This window comes from Girardinichthys multiradiatus, chromosome 10, assembly GCF_021462225.1.
Source record: "Girardinichthys multiradiatus isolate DD_20200921_A chromosome 10, DD_fGirMul_XY1, whole genome shotgun sequence".
In the NCBI taxonomy this organism is placed as follows: Eukaryota; Metazoa; Chordata; class Actinopteri; order Cyprinodontiformes; family Goodeidae; genus Girardinichthys; species Girardinichthys multiradiatus.
The window spans coordinates 25,578,310-25,602,939 of record NC_061803.1 but is presented as its reverse complement, the minus strand read 5'-3'; the positions used below and the strand labels follow the sequence as shown (position 1 = coordinate 25,602,939).

At 40.1% G+C, this 24,630-nt stretch overlaps 1 protein-coding gene across 1 annotated transcript in view; it reads right to left on the bottom strand.

Annotated features, from left to right (window-relative positions):
• The window catches only part of LOC124875510 (arf-GAP with dual PH domain-containing protein 1), a 57,875-nt gene that overhangs the window by 12,112 nt on the left and 21,133 nt on the right, over window positions 1–24,630 (bottom strand). Inside the window, exons 3-6 of the mRNA XM_047377723.1 lie at window positions 23,747–23,838; window positions 17,127–17,209; window positions 2,659–2,771; window positions 2,418–2,564 (exon numbers count right to left, since the gene is read on the bottom strand). Of these exons, the coding sequence (XP_047233679.1) occupies window positions 2,418–2,564; window positions 2,659–2,771; window positions 17,127–17,209; window positions 23,747–23,838 (435 nt within the window). The remainder of the gene's footprint in view (window positions 1–2,417; window positions 2,565–2,658; window positions 2,772–17,126; window positions 17,210–23,746; window positions 23,839–24,630) is intronic.

The window sequence follows — 24,630 nt, the reverse complement described above, 5'->3', positions numbered from 1 at the left end:
CATTTAGATGGAACAGGATTTGCAAATCATTGTAGTCTGTTTGAAACTTTCAATGGAATTAGCATTGTACAAAAAGTTGACATTTGGACATATGCTAACCGCAAAGAATAAAGTGAAGCAATCAATGTTTTGCATCAACCAGCCTCACATGGATGGACGCTGCAGCTAAGAATATAAAATCAGAAAGAATTGTGTTCTGTATAATCAAAATCATCATTGAGAGAGATTCAGTTAGAGCTAACATGGTTTCAGGACATCCAGAATTGTCCAGAAAGTTGCAGGACTGTGTCCTTCTGAGGAATCATGCTAACCCCAGTTCAGAGTTTACTCAACATTGGCAGAAGGTAAGTGGGAGAGTTCCTGCATGCACACTGAGGCATAGGATTTGCATAATGGCTTTCTGCAAGAAGTACAAGGATGAACATCAGAAAACTGGAACAAAGTTGCTTTTTCTGATGAATCAATTGTTTGGATATACGGAAATCAGGAAGCTGGAGTGGAAATCATCTGCAACAACTGTCAGGAATGATTCAGTTGAAACAATTAGCCCAACCACATCCTATCTTGTTGTACATCCAGTATTCTTCCCATCATTTCAGCCAACAACAGTGGTGAGAAGCAAAAAAAAAAACTATTGCATCAGTTTTAAGCAGTTAAGAAAGGTATGTTATTAATGAAGAGTGAGGGAATTGTAGGAAGTAAAGGAACACACATTTAGATTCAGTTCTGAACAAGATACAAAATTAAATCCTCAAATCTGTTTATGTACTTTAGAGAATGTTTAATTTTTTTTATCAAATTGGATTTGTGTGTCATTTATATGATAGTTATGCTGGGATGTGATATAAATAGTTGAGGCAATACCAGCATAGTATAGCATTTACATAGGCCAATTATGCAAGGAAATCAATCAACTGAAAACCAACAATTAATATCAATCAATCAATCAATAAATCAATAAATCAAACTTTATTTATAGATCCCTTTCAAACAGAGTGGAGCAACACAATGTGCTGAGAAGAGGTTAATAATAGCTAAAAATACAGAGAACACAATAGAAATGATCCCACTTTATAAAAAATAATGAACGATAAAAGATGGTGAACTGAGGAAATGAAACCATGGAGTGAGAAAGCACCAGAAACCAACACAGAAACTCATAAAAATATGCAATCAAATAGTGAAGAAGATCACAGTTGTTACAAATGTAAATACATCAATTAATAAAAAATTATACATAATTTTAAAATACAACTAAAAACCGGATTAAATAAATCGACTTTTGGTTTTGGTTTTACAAATATCAATATTCTCATGTAAACTGTCTAAGAATTGATTTGTATGAGCTTAAGCTTTTAAGATGATTTTTATCTTCGTCAACGTCTGCTTCTATCTTTGTCTCCATGTTAAGATCCATCATGGATGGTGGATCATCTAATCCAACTTAGATTGAACACTATGGAACTGGAATATTTCCTATGTCGAGCCTCCCTTGTTTTCTACCAAATCTGAATTGCATTTTTCAAGGAAAACGTCTGTCAGACTGGATAAAAACGTTTCAGAATCCACATCAGAATATACCCAATGTCTGTCATCCAAAGTGTTTGCTAAAGCCAACAAATCATCTTGAAATTTGCGTTGTTGAGTTGACCGCAGTTTCTTATAATTTTTTGTTTACTATTATTCTTGTCATCTACTCTTAGGTCTTATAAATCCCTGTGCAACAGACAATTACAATTCAAAAATTATTTTTTAGCACACTTAACTTCAAATGTTTGTGAAATCCTGCACTGAAATTCTTCTTTATGTCTTGCTTTGTTTTTATGGTAATTGTACAGTTGGAGACAAGAAAATGCAACTGTGGAAATTTTGGACCAGTAGTCAGGAAACCTCCCCACACCTAAACCCCATCACTACTCTTAAGTTTTTTTTTTTGTTGAGATTTTTGAGAACCTGTGATCAGTTCTCAAAAATCAGGTGTGGAAACAAAAACAAAGAAGCTGATCAACACCAGTCACTATGAAGATTACAGTGGGTCACCATCAGTTTGGATTAAGCCCACATGGTGATATTCAACAGGACTTAAAATTCTAAACATTCACTTGCCATAAATTAGATGCATTTGCAAACAAAAACTTCTGCTAATTTAGGTTATCATAGAAACATTTGGCCATGATAAAAACATTTCCCCAATAGTTTTTCTACTAGAAAATCATAGCAAAACTGGACCAAAATTAGTTGTTATGCAGACGACTGAGTGTTTTTAGTTAAGCAGATACCATATATCTTCTCCTACTTTTGCTCTTCAAGCTTAATCTAAGAGCCGACCCAGAGCATGTGCAGCACTAAATTGCTTTACTTGTACACTACTCACTCACTGGATACACATTTTTCCAGATAGAATTATGAGACTGTACCTTAGCGTCGCTGTGGTAGACAAAGATGTTCCTTGTGCTGTTGTCTTTCAGGTAGGTGATCTGCAGGCCACAGGGATTTCCTATCTTGGCTGGCTGGAAGGTTGCATTGAGTGTTTCAATTTTCATCAATGCCTTGGGATCTCTGGCCTTGATGGAGGCAGAAATATTCATAATAAAGAGGAAAATAAAGGTTTCATACAAGCATTGCCTTTTTATCATGTCAAAGTTTTCTGCTGCTTACATCCTGCTTGTTGAAGTACTTAAGTGCTCCCTCCCTCTCTGATAGGACAAACTTTCGACTCAGGAACTGGCCGTTGTCTCTCCCTCGTTTCCATAGAAATCCTTCCCGGTACCCTGAGTAGAGAGGAAAGAAAAAACTGTCTGAAAAGAGGATGGCACTCTTTAGAAGAGATTTAAGAGAGACTTTTACTGGCTTGTGTTGGATGGGATTTGTTTAAAGATGATAAGAAAAAATGCATTTACACAAAGAAAAAAGAAATAGGAAGCAGTGCGTGAAAAGGAGAGTAAACCAGGACAATGAGTCAGCACACACATTCTTTCTTGTTTTAACTACCGACTATACTTTTGCATTTGATGCTTTCAAGACATGCTGTTTTATCTACATCCTAAAGTATCTGCCTCTTCTATCTATTTCAGTACACCACTCTGCCCACACAGCATCCTTTTCTTCAGTATCTGCCAGGCTGTGAAACGTTGTGTTTAATCCGCACCTATTTTAGTGGCTTAAAAAATAAAGCTGTCAGAAATCACTGTATATTCCAACCACATGTTTAATGCTAAACATTTGCTGTTATTTATTTTTCTGCTTCCCAGTGGTAAGAAATTAGTATGTAAGCATAAAGCAGTGACAATTATAATGCAGAATACTGACAGGATATCTATTTCTACAAACAGCAGAAAACATGTCATAAATGTTTGCTGGAAATCCCATCGGTCTTTAACTGGATCCAAAATGACATCACTTGGTGGTTTCTAGAATTTAAAGCCTCTAAATCTTTTCAAAAGAGGTAACTGAAACCTAATAGGATCAAAACATTTTTATTTTTGTGCAGTACTTTCAAATGATCATTGATCTACACCAAATTTAAATTTCTCTGTCTCCTTTTTGATCTCCTGAAGGCTGTAAAACAGCAGAAAAAGTTTCAAACCTTAAGCAGTAGGAAATGTAAAGTGGGTTAGTTTTGTTACATTTCCAAAAACAGTACTTAAGAAAATGCTTAGGGTAAATTTACAAAGCAATGGTAATTGCTACATTATAGCACATGTTTTGCACACATTACCAGCTCAATTTGTGCACTGGATTCAGGAAACAAATTAATACATGCAGACCCAAAGACACCCTTTTAAAACCAAGACATTTTAGCTAATTGGACCTGTTTTTGCATGAGGTTGCTCTCATCAGCCACAAAAACAGGCAGGTGCAGAACTGAGCCGAGATAAAATAAATTATTACCTGCTGATTTAAACCAAATTGAGACACCGCCCAAAATAGATATACTAAAGTGTGATCTACCACAGCCCAATTGCAGTCCTTCATCATGAGCTGAAAATTTAAAACCTGAGGGATGCAGAGCAAATATATATTTGAAGGAAACTTCAGAGTAGTGAGCTTTTTACTATCCCTAAAACCGTAGGCGTTTATGGACATCTTATTTGTGACTATTTCAAGTTGGCAAGTTATTGTCCCTATTTAGCACAGAAGAAAACAATAAATATTGTCCTTTGTTTATTGCATATATATATATACACTGCTCAAAAAAATAAAGGGAACACTTAAACAACACAATATAACTCTAAGTAAATCAAACTTCTGTGAAATCAAACTGTCCACTTAGGAAGCAACACTGATTGACAATCAATTTCACATGCTGTTGTCCAAATGGAATAGACAACAGGGGGAAATCTTTGGCGATTAGCGAGACATTCAATAAAGGAGTGGTTCTGCAGGTGGGGACCACAGACCACTTCTCAGTACCTATGCTTTCTGGCTGATGTTTTGGTCACTTTTGAATGTTGGTGGTGCTTTCACACTCGTGGTAGCATGAGACGGACTCTACAACCCACACAAGTGGCTCAGGTAGTGCAGCTCATCCAGAATAGCACATCAATGCGAGCTGTGGCAAGAAGGTTTGCTGTGTCTGTCAGCGTAGTGTCCAGAGCCTGGAGGTGCTACCAGGAGACAGGCCAGTACACCAGGAGACGTGGAGGAGGCCGTAGGAGGGCAACAACCCAGCAGCAGGACCGCTACCTCTGCCTTTGTGCAAGGAGGACCAGGAGGAGCACTGCCAGAGCCCTGCAAAATGACCTCCAGCAGGCCACAAATGTGCATGTGTCTGCACAAACGGTTAGAAACTGACTCCATGAGGATGGTATGAGGGCCCGACGTCCACAAATGGGGGTTGTGCTCACAGCTCAACACCGTGCAGGACGCTTGGCATTTGCCAGAGAACACCAGGATTGGCAAATTCACCACTGGCGCCCTGTGCTCTTCACAGATTAAAGCAGGTTCACACTGAGCACATGTGACAGACGTGACAGAGTCTGGGGACACCGTGGAGAGCGATCTGCTGCCTGCAACATCCTTCAGCATGACCGGTTTGGCAGTGGGTCAGTAATGGTGTGGGGTGGCATTTCTTTGGAGGGTCGCCAGAGGTAGCCTGACTGCCATTAGGTACCGAGATGAGATTCCCAGACCCCTTGTGAGACCATATGCTGGTGCGGTTGGCCCTGGGTTCCTCCTAATGCAGGACAATGCGAGACCTCATGTGGCTGGAGTGTGTCAGCAGTTCCTGCAAGATGAAGACATTAGAGCTATGGACTGGCCCGCCCGTTCCCCAGACCTGAATCCGGTTGAGCACATCTGGGACATCATGTCTCGCTCCATCCACCAACGTCACGTTGCACCACAGACCAAGATGAACGCCGACGATGGCAGCCAAGATGAAAACCAAGATTGCGCCGACGATGGCAGCCTTGGAGCTTCGCTCTCTCTTTGTTTTTGTATTTTGTGTGTTTTTATGTTTTTCAAGCCACAGTACTGTGGTCTCGGGCCACAATCCTGTGGTCTCATTCAGTAGAGAGGAACTTCTCAACATCAGAGAGTCCTCTCTTGGGATTTTTTTACCATCTTTCATCGATCCGAGGTTCACTGAGCTCCTGGCAAGCGGAGCTGCGGCTTTATACGGGATACTGCGCCGAAAGCGTCGGAGGGGATAGCGTGCTGGCGCGCTGGTAAAGGTCAGCAAAAGAGGACTTTGCACACCACTGCCTTCAATCCATCTGGCAAATGTCCGCTCTCTAAACAACAAGATGGACGAGCTGCATCATCTTACCGGTAAAAACATGGCCATGACCTCCGCGGATCAGCGATTCTCTGCTTCACCGAGACATGGCTGAGTGAAAACATCCCAGACCACGCACTGCTGACGCCGGACTTCCAGCTGCTCAGAGCGGATCGCAGCGCGGAGCTATCGGGGAAGAGATGAGGAGGCGGAATCTGCTTTTATATAAATGAAGGTTGGTGCAGAGACGTAAAAGTGCTGGAGAAAACATGTACCGTATTTTCCGCACTATAAGGCGCACCGGATTATAAGGCGCACCTTCAATGAATGGCCTATTTTAGAACTTTTTTCATATATAGGGCGCACCGGATTATAAGGCGCATAGAATAGAAGCTACTGCAGTCAAACGTTTGACTGGGGTTGCGTTATGCATCCACTAGATGGAGCTGTGCTAAAGAGAATGTCAACAAAACAGTCAGATAAGTCAGTCAGTTAAACTTTATTAATACACTACAAACCAGCGTTCTGATAACTCCATTCACTCTCATGGTAAGGTCTCCTCTACATAGAATTCTATTGAATAGAGCCAACCGCACGTTAGGAATGCATTGGAGTCTATGAAGTTGAAGTTGAAATCAAACGTTAGCTAAAACGTGAAAGGGAACTTTTCCCTGATTCAGTAAACACGTAAAAGAAACAGTTTGATGCACTAAATCAAACGTTAGTACTGTTAACCTTTCCTGTTTCTGTCCCCTGACCGTAGTCTGATGACACAGGGGAGACGCTTTCTCCAGGGCCAAAGTTACTAGTTTCCTCGGGGTTAACTCCCTCACTCATACGTTGCTGAGTTGAGCATGAAGAAACAGCATCAAAACACTGAGTTGTTGATGAGATTCGGGGTTCTTTTTAATGACTTTGCAGCATGTAAAAACACAGGGCTTACAGACTCATACACCGCTGCTCCGGTCGCCGTCTCTACCCATCCCAAACACACAATAATACCGACATCACTCCTTCACTCTTGATTCTCAGCTACGGCAGCACACAGCGCCACCTCTGTCCGGAGGAGTAATGTCAACATCTTCCATACACACACACGAAACATACACCCCACACACTGAGCTTCTAATCACATATAGTTCAGGCAATTCCTGCAACAGTACATTCAAACGTTATACACACACAAGTGGTGTTGGACTAGGAGTAAGCACAGTACAGGTGTTTACCGCTATTACTTCGGTGACACCCCTGACTACGGTAGCCGTAATGCTGCAAGCGGTGCGGCTTTGTAGTTTACCAGTTGTACTGAAACATTTTGACAGAGCGCCGTGTACAACCAGTATGGATCAACCAATTAACCAATTGATCCATATATAAGGCGCTCAGGATTACAAGGCGCACTGTCATTTTTGGAAAAAATTAAAGGTTTTTAAGTGCGCCTTATAGTGCGGAAAATACGGTAGTTCTGATCTGGATTCATTTTCCATAAACTGTAAACTGTTTTATTCACCGAGGGAGTTTTCCTCGTTTATAATAATTGGCTCATATTTTCCACCGCATGGTTGCACTTCTGCCACTGAAAAACATCTTGCTGAGCTGATTACAGACGTGGAGAAAAAATACACGGACTCTTTCATCATAATACTGGGAGATTTTAATAGAGCAAACCTCTCCCATGAACATGTGTGTGCAGACCAAGACCTTCTGCACCTTCGGGAACAATAAGCCATCGTTTACTCCACACCTCAGGAATCTGCGCAGGGAAAAGGAAGAAGCTCACAGCAGTGGAGATTGGGCGCGGTACAGGCAGGCCAGGAACAGATTAACAAAGGAGATCAAAGCAGCTGAGAGAAGCTATAGTGAGAAGCTTAAGGACAGCCTTTCACTGGTGACACTTCAGCTGTATGGACCGGTGTGAGAAACCTGACTGCCTATAGGAGCTCCCCCACCCTTCCTGAACAGAGTCGTCTCCTGGCCAACCGTCTGAATGGCTTCTACTGCAGACATGACAAGAAGCCATTCACACCTCAAATCATCCCCTCCACATCCCATTCAGGAAAAGGTTCTTCCCACAAAGCTACCAACCCCCCACCTTCAGATCCTCTGCCTGCACTAAAGATCTCCAAGGAAGATGTAAACAGGCTCTTTCAGCGCATGAAAACAAAGAAAGCTGGAGGACCTGACAACATCTCCCTATCATGCCTGAAAGCCTGCGCACATCAACTCGCTCCGATCTTCACAAGGATCTTCAACAAATCACTGGAGAAATGTGAGGTCCCCTCCTGCCTCAAACAATCCACCATCATCCCGGTTCCCAAGAAACCCACCATCCTAGGATTAAATGACTACAGGCCTGTAGCCCTGACGTCTGTGGTCATGAAATCCTTTGAGCGGCTGGTGTTGAAGCACCTGAAAGACATCACAGGCCCCCTGCTGGACCCCCTGCAATTTGCTTACCGAGCAAACAGGTCGGCAGATGATGCTGTTAACTTAGGTCTACACTTCATCCTGCAACACCTCGACCGTCCAGGGACGTACGCCAGGATCCTGTTTGTAGACTTCAGCTCGACCTTCAACACCATCATACCAGACATCCTCCACCAGAAGCTCACCCAGCTCAACGTCCCAGCCTCCACCTGTCAGTGGATAAACAGCTTCCTGACGGACTGACAGCAGCAGGTCAGACTGGGGAGCATCTTCTCCCAATCCAGATCAATAAGTACTGGTGCCCCCCAGGGGTGTGTTCTATCCCCACTCCTCTTCTCTCTGTACACAAATGACTGCACCTCATGGGACTCGTCCGTGAAACTCCTTAAGTTTGCAGATGACACCACTGTGATTGGACTGATCCAGGACGGTGATGAGTCTGCATACAGACAGCAGGTGGATCGGCTGGTACACTGGTGCGGTCAGAACTACCTTGAACTGAACCCACTCAAGACTGTGGAAATGGTGGTGGACATTCAGAGAACACCACCCCAATACAACCCCTCACCATCCTCAACAACACTGTATCGGACGTGGACCACTTCAGGTTCTTAGGAACCACCATCTCTGAGGACCTGAGATGGTCTTCACACATAGACACTGTTCGAAAGAAGGCCCAGCAGAGACTGTACTTCCTGAGGCAACTCAAGAAGTTCAACCTTCCACAGGAGCTGCTGGTCACCTTCTACACTGCCATCATTCAGTCTGTCCTGTCTTCATCCATCTCAGTGTGGTTTGGCTCATCCACAAAACAGGACAGGTCCAGACTGCAATGAATAATCAGGAATGCAGAGAGAATAATCAGGGCTGACCTTCCCTCCATCCAGGACTTATACAGGTCTAGGGTCAGGAAAAGAGCTGCTAAAATCTCTGCAGACCCCACACACCCTGCACATAAACTGTTTAGAACTTTACCTTCAGGCCGCCGCTACGGAGCACTGTTCGCTAAAACCAGCCGCCACAGAGACAGTTTCTTCCCCCAGGCTGTTTCTCTGTTGAACATTTAATAGAGTACAAAACAACAGCATACAGATGTTGCAAATGCACCTTTTTATTATATATGTGTATATTGTACATTGTAAATATGTATTTTCTGTAATGCAAAAACAAAACCAAAGAGCAAAGTGTACCGGAGTCAAATTCCTTGTTTGTATGTACGAACTTGGCAATAAAGCTGATTCTGATTCTGAGACTGTCCAGGAGTTGGCAGATGCTTTAGTCCCTTACGAGACCATCCGCCGTCTCATCAGGAGCATGCCCAGGCGTTGTAGGGAGGTCATACAGGCACGTGGAGGCCACACACAATACTGAGCCTCATTTTGACTTGATTTAAGGACATTTTCAAAGTTGGATCAGCCTGTAGTGTGTTTTTCCACTTTAATTTTGTGTGTGACTCCAAATCCAGGCCTCCATTGGTTAATAAATTTGATTTCCATTGATGATTTGTGGGTGATTTTGTTGTTAGCACATTCAACTTTGTACAGAACAAAGTATTCAATGAGAATATTTCATTCATTCAGATCTAGGATGTGTTATTTGAGTGTTCCCTTTATTTTTTTGAGCAATGTATATTAAAATTCAGCTAAGACAAATATGCACGCAGGCTTTGTTGGGCTATTTGACGTGGTGCAAATTTAAGCCTAACAACTCTAAGGACGACATTTCCATCTTAACAAAAACATCTCTTCTATGTTCAACATGCTAACAAGCAATTGGTTTTAGCAAGTGACATTTAACTACTATTTCAGCAGACTTAAACAAAATCATGTAATTTCTAAATCAATATAAACATATTTAATTTGCTGCAGAGAACTAAGATTACAATTTCTTAAGGAGTATGAATAATAATTAAAATGTGTATTAACTAAACATTAAAATAGGTCTGGTAAAGTGTGAATTGCCTCAGCACAAATACATTTTTGAACCATGAACTAAAATTTTTAATTTGAGGGATGCAAAACAGCAAATAAAGCAAATGCATTTCAAACCTAAACATTTGTGGGTAACTTTGGAATTTGGGCTTTCACGATTCCTAAAAACGTAAATGTTTCTTGATATCTTGTGGCTATTTCAAATTAGCTAAACATTGCCCTTCCGTAGCACAACATTTTTTTTATTTGTTTAGAGCATATGTCAAAGACATTGAAGGTCATGTTTTGTTAGCTTGCAAGCTAACAAAACCTAGAAGTCGTTTTTATATTAAAAATGCCACCAAATGACCTTAGCTAATCTGTTATAATTAGGGTCTAGTAATTGTAATAAGCATAAACTGAATACTGAAACATTTGATGTAGTGTGAGCTACATTGGAAAAATAACATCCTGAATAAAAAAAAAAAAAGATTTTCAGGACCGCAAATAATCCCAATGTTGGACCACTTGTTTGCTGAGTATTGGACTATCTACACGTTGTTGGACGTCACTGTGCCCCTCCAATGGCATCGGCCATTTTGTACCCAGGACAGCCCGCTCCTACATATCCCATCGAGCATTGCGACTGATATGACTGGGCGTCCCAAGTCTGACGTCACAGGGCGCTATATAGGAGGCGCTCATGTTTGAAAACTTGCCTTCTGCTAGAAAACCGGTCTAGTGACTGAAGCGCACCACTTTAAGAGAAGAGCTCTTCGCAGAGTTCATTCATTCTCTCTCGTTGGACAACGAACAATTCATAACTGAGGTTTTTGGACTAAGAAGGCCAGAGATTTCACTTTGCCGATCGAAGACGTGAGTTAACACGTAACTGAGGACACGGAGTTTCGGAGAGACGAACCGCTATTGTGTTTCATTTTCAAGTCGACGTTGATGGTCAGATCACATTTTTCCTTTTTGTCAAGAAGACCAAAGGATGAAGACTGACCGCTCCCCTGAAGTTGATTGTGGACGCACAATTAACTTAACCCCACTTTTCCTCGCTCGAATTCCCTCACTCAGGAAGAAGACGACAACAAGTAAAACCAACCTTTTTATTTTATCTTTTATTGCTTTATTAGAAGGCCTGGGCAGGGTCAGAGGTTGTAGAAGCGATCAGAATCGCTGGTTAGGATCTCATGTGTTCTGAATAATATGTGCATGTAACCTTGGTTATTGAATTTTGATGTGATATGTGATATCGGGATCCGCCGCGTACCTCGAGCTGCTTGTGTTTTACTATCTGAGAGTCAACGCGGGTGCGTTGTAATACTGGACTGTTAAAACGACCTCATGGTAAAATTCTCCATTTGCCTTTTGTCTTCAATCTCACTGTGCTAGCTTGCCGCCAAAAGTTAGAATCCTTTGTGCCCAGGAGTTAGGGGGAAGTTTTATGATCAGAAGACCATAAGGACAGTCGGAGCTGCGCTCCAACCCCCACCACTCGCCACCACTCATATCCCCATCTTCCTTCGTCTGTAGTGCCATAAACTGCTGGCTGACTCAATACAGACCCACTACCGTTTGTTGATTTCGCTTATTTAGATGTGTTACCCCTGTGTTTGTAGAATTTTGCATGTTGAGTAGGTGAAAATTAATAAATATTCACATAGATAAAGAGAGAGCGTTTGGTGTTTCATTGTGTGCAAAAAGTGATGTGTCAGTCAAAATAAGGTTCAAGTTCCACACGTTTCGGCAGAAACGGTCGATTAAACAGTGACATCTCCGGCAATAGTTATTAATTATTACGGAGTATTTAACGGTTGTAATTGTCAGAGGCGTTGAGCCACAATTACAACACCAGATACATCTCTGGTCTCGATTCATAAATGAGGATTTTTGGTTAAGAAATTGATTTTGTCAGATTATGATTTGTAATTATAATTATTGATCAAGATTAATCAATCAATAATCATACCCCCACACTTCAAAATATAAATGCTTAATATACATTTGTTGAGAACCTCAAAGTGACTAGCATTTCATTATCACACAAACTGTAGACATTCATAGACGTGTTTTTGTACAGTAATTGTCCTTATAAAAGGCTGAGTGCCTCTGTGTTTACTTAATTTCAGCTTGAAACAAAGATGTCCAAAGCCAGGTTTTCTAGCCTGTTTGATGTATTTCAAACCTAGTCTTAACAACCACATTTCAGATCAGTAGGCATCTGCACATGGATCTCTTTTCAGTGTTAAATATTAACATTTTTATCTGACTTAAAAAAAGTTGTGTCCTCAAGGAGTTTAAAATAAGTGGATCTGGGCCTAAGATGCATGATTTTAAAACTGTTATTTTATTAAAACGATAAAAGATATTCAAAAGCTAAATCAGCTCGTAAGAGCGCGATGCCTACTGAGTCCTTTGGGTTTTGAATAGTGTTTTTAGATTAAAGCATGTGAACATTGTGAGGTTTCAAAAAGCCCTCAGTTGTGGAAGCCTTTCACTTTTCAATTTAACTGGAAAAAATTCAAGAAAAAGCTGAATATTTAAAAAATTTACCTGCATGATGTCTGAATTCAGCCTGAACAAGGCTAACAACTTTTCAATCACATTTAGAATTCAATACAGGTCATCATGTGGATATCTTTTTTACCTTCAAAGATGGTTTTTCACCTTTCACTTTTCAAACACAAGTACACGTTGTTTAAATGTACAGACATGTCAAGATTTCTGTCTTTATTTGTGTTTTGTTTTGTTTTTTTTTTACTTTTTTGTTTCTGGAATATTTTGGTAATTTCTAACATAATTTACTGAATTATTTGAAGTTAAATAAATGTTGAATATCACTATTTAGTCATGTGTTTGTTTTCTTAATTTAACTCTGGCTTTCTGATTTTGTATTTTCCATCACAACTGAAATTTATTTTTATGTTTATTCAGTTTTATTTCCCCACATAGTTATTCTCTGCTTCCTTATTCACTGCTATTGACAACCTCTTTTCGTTTTTCTCAGTTTACCTCTGCTTTGTGACTTTCTGACTTGAAACATTGACCTACACAGGCATTACCTCATAGATCAATAGCCCATCCCCACCATCAACTCCATCCACCACTTTCCTCCTCCTATCTTTTGCATACCAGCACTGTTAGCTGTCAGGGTCAGGTTACAGCATATAGTAAATTTTCAGCCACCCACTAACACACAAACACGCACATACACACACACACACACTCTTGTTTTGCTATATGTAGTGAGGACCATGTGTTGACTCCCATTGACTTCCATTGATTTTCAGTCATTTTCAACCCTTTCTATGCCCTAACCCTGACAATAACCCTAAACCTAACCATTACCAGTGCTTACCTAACCCTAACCTTAACCTAAAGTCAATTCATACCTTAGTCCTAAACCTAACCGTTAGCAAAATAGGTCGTGAGGACCAGCAAAATGTCCTCACTTTGGTACAAACGGTCCTCAATTTGATGGTGAAATCGGGAAAATGGTTCTCACTGTGATCCCAAGACAGGAACACACACACACACACACACACACACACACACACACACACACACACACACACCAAGGCTGGGTTCTGATGCAGTAATGCTCAAACAAGGGAAGAGGAATGAAGAAATATACAAATAGGAATTGACAGAATGATTTATTCAACCCTACTTGGTTTGTGTGTGTGTTGTTCTACACTGGTTCAATAAAACAGTGAAGTCACTGACAGCCAATCAGATTGGACCATCTCTTCACTATGATGTGAAATGCATACTAGTAAAGACAGTTGATCACAAACCAACACACATAAAGTACTTGCAGCCCCAACACATATACACAGCCCACCAGCCAAATGGACTCACTGATTTAATAGCTGTTCCACTCTCCAGCAGTGACAGTTAGAATGTCATTGCTTCAATAAGCTTTTAACGGCAAACACATACACACAACCACTTAGTAGAAGGAGGATGAAAATTAAAGTTTGAAAGACTGCAATGGATGTTTCAGGGTAACTGAGTCTCTGAAACCCACTGGGAGATGTTGGTGCAAGGATTTTTCAACGTTTTGCTTATTGGAGGGTAAACAACAAAAGCCTCACACAGCAACTGGCCAGCCAAGTCGCTTTCAAGATGGAGAATGGGTATGTGACACCAGTCAGAGTCAAAGTCAGAGTGTGCATTTGCAGGTATGGGTTTGTTTTAGCAAGTGCATTTATGTGTTACAAAAAGCTATACATGTCTAAAAGAATGAGAGCTAGATCTTGAAAGACTGACATTACATTTAAAATTTAAATTTCACATCAGTATAGATTTATGGTATTTTACACTATGTTATCATTTTGCACAGTGAAACAGAGTTAAAGTGTGCATCCAGACAACTAAAGTTACATAGATTCTTTGCTTTTGTTTTTTATCCACCAACAAGGACACAACAACATTGAGTCCACCTCAAGTACGCTTGGAGTCAAGTATGCCCAACAATGTGGGAGCCTTTACCAAACCTAAGCTGTATGGTTGAAAATCAAAGTAAAACAAAGGCCCTTTTACTGTTTGACTAGTCCAGCTGATAATTATCTGACCACTTGAAGTCACTTATAAAGACAAGGAGTTGATCCTATGAAAAATCTAATAAAAACACTGGAAAATTACAGAAAAATAACAGACTTGGCCATGACATACAAGGATATTAAATCCACCCTATTGATCTTAGTATAAATGCACTGTTGAGCAGGGGAGCGCATCAAAACCAACACACATACTTCAAAGACATCATCTGACATAATGTTCAACAAAATGTTCTTGATTTTGTTTTTCAAAACACCAGCCTGCATGGCAAGACGGAAAACAATTCAACTAAGGTTATTCATAGGTTTTTCTTCTCTTATTTTCTGGTCCTCGTGTGATACAAACAAATTTAACTTGTGTGCTGAATGAGCACCTGGCTGACATGTAGAGACCTGAATGTGTGGACAGATTTCTGAAGTGATGGACAGTAGTGTAGCTGCAACACATCCAGGTCATAAGACAGGATAACACACGATACTGGGTTCATAAAAGACAACACAGTATTTTAGCGACATTTATTAAAAAAAGAGGAATTTTACAAAAAAATTATAGTTTTCTGTTTTGTAAAAGTCTGTAATCTGTGTAGAATATCTGAGTCCAGGTCTGATTGGTCCATATATTGCTCCCTTTTTGTGTTTTCATAAACAGAAGGCAGCCTCCGCCAAGGCAATAGGGTCAAAGATGCATGTGAGTTTTTTCCATACCATTCTCATCCATTTGGATTTTGCTTGACAATCCTCTCAAGACTGCAGTTCTCTCTGTTATTGGTGCACCTTTCCTACCACACTTCTTCCTTCCACTCAATTTTCTGTTTATATGCTTGGATACAGATCTCTGTGAGGAACCAGCTCCTTCGGCAATGACCTTTTGTGAAGTGTGTTGATGACTGTCTTCTGGAAATTTGTCAAGTCAGCAGTCTTTTAAATGATTGTGTAACCTACTGACCCAGACTGAGAGGTGTTTGAAGGCTCAGGAAACCCTTGCAGGTGTTTGGAGGTAATTAGCTGATTAGGGTGTGACCATGAGTGTCCAATAATGATGTTTTTCACAGTATTCTTTTCTAAATTTGCTGAGACACTGAATTTTTGGTTTTCTTTACCTGTAAGCCATAATCATCAAGATTACAAGAAACAAAGGTTTGGAATATATCACTCTCTGTGTAATGATTCTATATAATACCACAGTTTCATTTTCTGAGATGACTGGCAAAAAATATTGCCCTTGTATGCAATATTGTAATTTTTTGAGATGTACCAGTATACTATGGTTGACACTTTCAGTTGCTGACAGTGTGACGAACCATGTGGGAATTCCAAGTTGTCGCATCATTGTCTGGCAATGATTAAGAATCCTTCACAAAAATCCTGGATCCAGCCTGTGCTCCGCATCACCACCAAACTCTAATCATCTGTTCCTCGTCCTAATACGCACTTCGTCTGAAAATTTCATCCAAATCCATTCAGCACTTATCCATTCATATATTTTGCTAACAGACAGACAAACAGACAAACCAATGGCCACAAAAATATAATCTCCCTGGCGGAGGTAATAAAGGTTTCCTGGATCTCAAACAGTGAATTTAAAAAATCTGTCAGCTTTTACCTGTCAAAATAGTTTAGATTTCGAGCTATAGAATAAATGAATGATGTCAAGTTTCATAAAAATATATTAAATAGCATTTTAGTTTAGCACCAATAGGAAGCTACAAAGTGGATGCTAACTTTGGCATCGTTACTGGCTAATATTTAACAAATTGCAGTGTTCTCACAGTGCCTCTATTACTATTTTGTGGTGAAGGCTCCTTATACGCTGTCATAACTGAGTGTTGCTTAAGCATGATAGGACAACTCAAAAACTACCTCCTTTTTTACTTCAAAGTACAACACGGTTTTAAGTTTAAAGAGCTCACCTTGCCTTTCAGGGCTCATGGTATTAGTTCACACTTACTTCACCACACAGTTGTATGCTGGCAGCAACTGGATTCCACTTCATCAGATAGACTTTACTTGGACGAGCAGAATTGTGGTGTTTTCATATTGCAAGATATCAAGATGTTTGTTGTTCTTGCCTTCATAGTACATAAACAAGTAAGTAAATCTGATTTATATTGCACCTTTTCTAGATAAAAATCACAAAGTACTTGATGATTAAAAAGACGAAAAAGGACAGATAACTAAACAAATATTCAATAATAATTAAAAAGATCTGTAGAATAAAAGTGTCTTCAGCTGCATATCATTTTACCACTGAGTCCCCTGCAAGTTAAGTCTCGGTCTACAATCTGTCTGAAAAACCTTTAGCTTAACACTCAAGATCTGAACACTAAGGCATAAAGCCTAGTAATTAACCAGTGATTTAAATCACGTGTTTTGAAGCAGATAGATCTAAAACATGTAGGAAGATTGGAAATGGACCCCACTGGTTGACTTACGTGAAGGTACATATCAATCTGATCTGTGATGACTTATGATGACAAAAAGCTTTTCTATTGCACATACCTGCAGAGTAAGGCTCTTGCTTCTCGATAAACTCAAATTCATTTCGTTCGTACTTGGCTCGGATCCATTGCTCCCTCAGCAGCCTGGAGACCCAATGAAAACCTACAGTTAGCTTTTAGGGGAATTGCACACACATCAAAGAAAGATATACACCATGACCTGGTGCTGATCAGCTGTTTTCAGCTGGTTTACATTTATTATGAAGTTTTTGTGAGCCTTTAGCCAGCAGCAAAGGATTCCTCATGCAAAAACAGTACGCATACTCTCAGACTTTCTCTCTCTCTTGCAAACAAAAAATAAACGAGACAGTCAGTTCATCACCATGCCAACAAGCTCTCACATCTGGTTTCCTCTCTTCATTTCAGTCTCCCTTTAGAGTCAAAGCTGTTTTTATCCCCTTGTGCAAGGCATTTCTGCCTTTGTTTTACTCTGTTGTGTTGAGAATAAATTACCCATTCTGTCAGCACAATGAGATAAATCTATTTGACTGAAATATTTTGAATGGGATCCTATAGTGACACTGGAACCTAAACACTAATCCCTAGTGGTGTTTAGGACGGTGATAAAGGCATTTCTCTTTCATCTAAACTGACAGAAGCAGAAGTAAAATAGAAAGACTCTTAACACTGGCTTTTGTCCCTTTGCTTTAAGCTTTCTGGAAGGGAAGCACACAAGTCAAAAGGTAGACAAGCCTCACATTCCAAACAGTCAGGCTGAAAAGTGTACAAGGCTTTGCAAAATTGAACCATTGAACCATGAGCATTTTCTCATGATACAACCACAAACTCCAATGTATTTTTTTGGGGGGGATGTTATATAATAAACCCTCACAAAGTGGTGCATAATTATGAATTAGAAGTAAAACAAACACACCCTGACATATACTCATAGACCGCTGCTTGATGCAGTTGACGGCACACCTATCCTCACTTTTGACACCAGCTTTGTGGTGTATTTTAATGGACATCAATTTAGCTATAACTTTGTCATGGTTTCTATAGCAGCGCCCATTTTAGGAGCAGATATTTTTTGTCCACATACTATATATAGGTGGATGTTTGTTACTATGTACCATTTAAGCATCGCACGCCTTCCTGTGTGGTGGTCCGGTAAGCAGAAGTTACCCCAAGTTGCTACCAAGAGCAGTTTTCTTTGTTTATTGCCTTTGCAACTCAACCCAATGCCCTTTGGACCTAGCTGGTGTCTAGGCAGAGAAAATTACTTTAGGATGAGAAAATATAAAGATTGTTCATTTGAGTGAGTTGTTTTGCTAACAGGCCACAGAACCTGAGTTTACAAGCTAGATCGACTTGGTTTTAAAGCTGAGACAAACTTTATTTCAATTAGATGTTTTAAACACTGATGGTCCAGTAATATGAGCTCCTTTTTATCTGTGTTTTCCTTAAACCCCTTGAACTAACCTGCTAAAAATAGGTTTGTATATTGCTTAAAACATGCTAAATGTAGTCTCCCCTGGCAGCTATCAAGCTAATAGTTCTGCTTATACCACACAGTTGGCAGCTTTGTTTACAACAGAGCCCATTTCATTGCTTGGTAGTTTTAGTTCATGCTTACTAGCCTATTCAGAGAGTTATTGACTGTAATAAGGTTTGACGATATGTAACATTTTTCAGGGGTTATTCATCAGTCCAACAAATGACAATCGGCGATAAAATCGCGCAGGTGACGTTTGGACTTTTTTTGAGGGTGGAGCAATGTACACTGATTTGGACTTATTTGCTAGTTTTAAACATAAATGTTCAAAACGGATGAAAGAGGTAAACCACAGGATGTAACTAAAGCATTGTTGACTATGTTGTCAGGGCCACTATCCAGCTCTCAGATGAGGATATCCAGAACCTGAGCACATCTGCTACGGGGCTGCAGCTGGAAAAGGCAGCATTCCAGGATGGAGGTGTTCCACCTATTTGTGACGTCTCCACTAGACAGCCCCGCCCTGTGGTTCCTGCTGGCTGGTTTTTGTTGCCATTTACATCCTCTTCCACCCTGTTTGGAAGCCCTCAGTCAAGTCTGGTGGGGCCTTAGAAGAGATGTGAGGGAATAGGATGCCTATTGTGTAGCATGTCAGCATGCTAAGGTACAGCATCGCACTACATCTCTCCTGAAGCCTTTCCTGACCACAGAATGGTGCTTCAACCATGTCAACTGTGGCCGTGTACTCAGACTTCCCAAATGCAATTGATATGTTATTGTTGCACCTGCCATCATGTCAGGGGTTTCATATTACCTTGTTTGGCTTGGTGTTCTGTATTATATATGTCTATTATGAGTTTTCAGGGCTGAGTTAGTGTCACGACCTGCAGGTGTTTGGGGTTTTGATTTTTTGTGTGTACTTTTTGACCAATTCTTTGCTGTCATAAGGTTCATAGTTTTAGTAGTTCATTACCCTGTGTTCTTTAGTATTAGGTGTTTAAGTTTATTTGATTTCTGTTTCTTCCATATTGTTTATGTTATGTACTTACTTATATCTTAGTTTATTCTAGTATTCCTGTACATTTAGATTTATGTTAGATTCCTACCAGCGTTTCTGTGTTCCTCTGTGTCTGCTCCTGTCCATTTTCTCTTCTCCCTCAGCTCTCTCTTCATCGGTCTCAGCTGTCACTCATTCTCACCTGATTACTCTCACCTGCTTGCCATGCCTTCTCCTCACTTCTCTCCATGTACAGGTCCTTCTCAAAAAATTAGCATATTGTGATAAAGTTCATTATTTTCTATAATGTAATGATGAAAATTTAATATTCATATATTTTAGATTCATTGCATACTAACTGACATATTTCAGGTATTTTATTGTCTTAATACGGATGATTGTGGCATACAGCTCATGAAAACCCAAAATTCCTATCTCACAAAATTAGCATAGTTCATCCGACCAATAAAAGAAAAGTGTTTTTAATACAAAAAACGTCAACCTTCAAATAATCATGTACAGTTATGCACTCAATACTTGGTCGGGAATCCTTTTGCAGAAATGACTGCTTCAATGCGGCGTGGCATGGAGGCAATCAGCCTGTGGCACTGCTGAGGTCTTATGGAGGCCCAGGATGCTTCGATAGCGGCCTTTAGCTCATCCAGAGTGTTGGGTCTTAAGTCTCTCAACGTTCTCTTCACAATATCCCACAGATTCTCTATGGGGTTCAGGTCAGGAGAGTTGGCAGGCCAATTGAGCACAGTGATACCATGGTCAGTAAACCATTTACCAGTGGTTTTGGCACTGTGAGCAGGTGCCAGGTCATGCTGAAAAATGAAATCTTCATTTCCATAAAGCTTTTCAGCAGATGGAAGCATGAAGTGGTCCAAAATCTCCTGATAGCTAGCTGCATTGACCCTGCCCTTGATAAAACACAGTGGACCAACACCAGCAGCTGACACGGCACCCCAGACCATCACTGACTGTGGGTACTTGACACTGGACTTCTGGCATTTTGGCATTTCCTTTTCCCCAGTCTTCCTCCAGACTCTGGCACCTTGATTTCCGAATGACATGCAGAATTTGCTTTCATCCGAAAAAAGTACTTTGGACCACTGAGCAACAGTCCAGTGCTGCTTCTCTGTAGCCCAGGTCTGGGGAGTGCGGCACCTGTAGCCCATTTCCTGCACACGCCTGTGCATGGTGGCTCTGGATGTTTCTACTCCAGACTCAGTCCACTGCTTCCGCAGGTCCCCCAAGGTCTGGAATCGGCCCTTCTCCACAATCTTCCTCGGGGTCCGGTCACCTCTTCTCGTTGTGCAACGTTTTCTGACACACTTTTTCCTTCCCACAGACTTCCCACTGAGGTGCCTTGATACAGCACTCTGGGAACAGCCTATTCGTTCAGAAATTTCTTTCTGTGTCTTACCCTCTTGCTTGAGGGTGCCAATAGTGGCCTTCTGGACAGCAGTCAGGTCGGCAGTCTTACCCATGATTGGGGTTTTGAGTGATGAACCAGGCTGGGAGTTTTAAAGGCCTCAGGAATCTTTTGCAGGTGTTTAGAGTTAACTCGCTGATTCAGATGATTAGGTTCATAGCTCGTTTAGAGACCCTTTTAATGATATGCTAATTTTGTGAGATAGGAATTTTGGGTTTTCATGAGCTGAATGCCAAAATCATCCGTATTAAGACAATAAAAGACCTGAAATATTTCAGTTAGTGTGCAATGAATCTAAAATATATGAATGTTAAATTTTCATCATGACATTATGGAAAATAATGAACTTTATCACAATATGCTAATTTTTTGAGAAGGACCTGTATATAAGCTCTCTGGTTGTTCTCACTGATTACTGGATTCTACTGTTGCCTGCCTGTTTTGTGCCAATCATCACAGGATCCTCTACATTTTCCATAACCTTCCTCTCTGTGCAAGTTAGCAGTTTTATTACTGTTAAATGATTCTGATCACCTTGCAGCTGCTGTTTGCATTTTGGTCCTGCAAACAACCAGCATTCCATGACAGTTAAGTAGCAAGCAGGTGAGGTTTCTTGACATGTTTTTGGCTGTTTTGCCCAGTGTTTGTTGGAAGTCCTGAAGCAAAGATCTGAGAATCCACTATGACCCGTTGTTTATTTTTTTACCAACTACCACAATATTATGTATTGACTAATAGTTGTCCTGTCAACACCTTCTCCCTTCTGAGCTCTGGATATCTACAGCTTCTCCAGAATACCATGGGCCTCTCAGCTGATTCACTGATTAATGTTCTCCTTGCCTAGTCTCTCAGTTTAAGTAAAGGAGCACTTCTCATTTAGTTTGAATGAAATGTTTTGTTGTTAGCTGCAAAGACCCACATATTTTCATGCACATTCTCCTGCTATTGGATAACAGAGATTCGTGGCTTCATTTTATTTTTGAGGCCAATGTTCCAGTCACATTGCAGAAGACATTACTAGTTTCCGCGAATCACTTTATTATGGACTGCTTTGAGAACTCACGTCAGTACACGATTTGCAGAAAGAAAAAGTCAGTCTCTACTGCTCATGGCAAATCTGCAGATGGTAGAAATGTAAGTACTGAGGAGGTGAAATCTCATTATCTGAGAATGATTTTGTGCAAAAAATGTAATTAACATGTTTTGTATAGCCCATAGACCTATGCCAAATGTTTAAAGGGAAGTATAATAGGTCACCTAAGTTGCAATGTCACAACAACATGAAAATGTTCAAGAAAACGTTTTGGAAGGCACTGTATATCAGTGCACTCTGTACTATATAGTAGCCCCCAGACAATGTCAATTTTTTAGATCCATTTTGGTTGAAAGTTTGAAATTTTAAACAGGAAGTGTTCTGAGGAGGAGCTGTGAAAAAACGTAGTACTGGACTTTTTATAGACAGAAAGAGGAAGCAAGGAGATGTCCACAATAAGGTGTGAAGCAGTACGCATAACCAGCATGTGTCTGTACAGCCTTCATACTTACACTGCATGAAAATTAGCATGGTTTGGAGGTTATAAAGACAACTTATAAAAAAAAGAACATGATAAACTCATGTTTTATGCAAATTATTTTATTCTTAAATATAGTTTCATTGTGGCACTTTTAGGGAAAGGGCCATTCTTCATTATGCTGGGACACTTGAAGTCAAAAACCTAAAAAACAATGGAACTTTCTGTTCTAACATCAAAGCGAATTACAAAATTGTACATAAAAGAACAATGCTTAAGAAGTTATTAGTTTGTATTTTATTCTAGTGGTTCTCATACCTTTTCATATCGTTTTGTACTTCCTGAGGGGATGGGTTTTATCTTCTATTTTATTTTGGTTTTATTTCCTATTAATCTATCTTAAATTTGAGGATTAATATTCTAACTTGCCTGTTTTAGCCTGTTTCCTGTATGTTTTATTTGCAATATGTAGAGCCCTTTGTGAACCTTGGTTTGTCTTAAAGTGCTTTACAAATAAAGATGGTATGGTATATCAAGTACTATTAAGTGTGGATTTCCAAACTGGTCTCAGCCAGTTAGTTTTGGTACCCGTATTTTCTGTGCACAGGTCCTCTGTTTTTTTTAATGTAACCCAATTTACATTAACTCTGCTGTAACTCACAAATATTTCTGTTTTTTTCTCAGAAAGAAAAATAATGAATAGAAATCTGAATTGAAAAATGGCCCGTTAAGTTTTTAATCATAACCACATTAAGAACCCTGCGTGGGCTGCAAGTGTTACTTCATGCAAAACTGGATTTCTTTAACAATGACTCATTTGACAAAACCCACACATAAAAGCTGTTATTTCTGCTATTGTCACATGTACAGTGGGTAGAGGGAAAAAGATATGACAGACTGAAGATAGGTGTAAACAGATGCATCTAACATGTTGACCATCCAGCACACTCAAAGCTATCTCGCTCTGTTTCCAAGAAGAAGCATGGGTAAATCTTAAAGTTTTACTCTTAAAGGTTTTGGTTTACAGCAGCCACATGTTGTTGAATGGAAGTCAGTTTATTTGTTCCAGGATGAAGAGAATTCAGTTCAAGCTTCTCTGATATACTGTGACTTTGCCTTGCTGATGTCAAAGCTGTTGGACACATCCATGCACGACATAGCTCACAACTTACCCGTGAAAAAGATTAAAGAGGTAAAGTATTTTCGGTTTTGCACCACTTCTAATAGGAGGGGTGCTTACTTGCAGTCAGTGTGTGTTGGTCTGTAGTAGAAAGCAGGGACCTTCTGCTCATATTTGGCCTTGGCTGCATTGTTTCCCATTACAGCTATCAACTGTAGGAGAGACAAGAGACACAAGCTGGTTACTTAATGTTAAAATGTTTTTAATATTTTTATTCTGTGGGACCTCATATATGTTAATCTGAAAAATAACAGTCCAAAGAAAATATATTTCTTTCAAAATTGATCCATAAAATACAATGAATAAATCTGATTGACTCAAAGCAGAGTTTCACACCGCTCAAGTACACTGCCAGGTCAAAAAAAAGGTCACACACACTAATATTTCATTGGACTGCCTTTAGCTTGGATTCCATCACGCATTCGCTGTGGTATTGTTTCAATAAGCTTCTGCAATGTCACAAGATTTATTTCCACCCAGTGTTGCATTAATGTTTCACCAAGACGTTCACCAAGATTTCACCAAACGTTTAAGTGATCGCCGATCACAATCATTCAGGATTTTTTTTTTCCGGCCACATTTCTTTCTCGAAATCAATGGGTCCCCACTATCCTTCCAGTTTTTAATAATACGTCTGACAGTTCTTAACCCAACTTTGGTAGTTTCTGCAATCTCCTTAGATGTTTTCTCTGCTTGATGCATGTCAATAATTTGGCCCTTCTGAAACAGACTGACATATTTTCCACGACCACGGGATGTGTCTTTGGACATGGTTGTTTAAGAAATGAGAAACAACTCATTGCACCAGTTGGGGTCAAATAACTTGTCAGCTGAAACATAATCGCCCATGTAGTAATTATCCAATGGGAGGCTTGTACCTATTTGCTAAGTTAAATCCAAGTGGTGACTTTTTTTTGGCCATAAATGCATATTTAAAACAATTT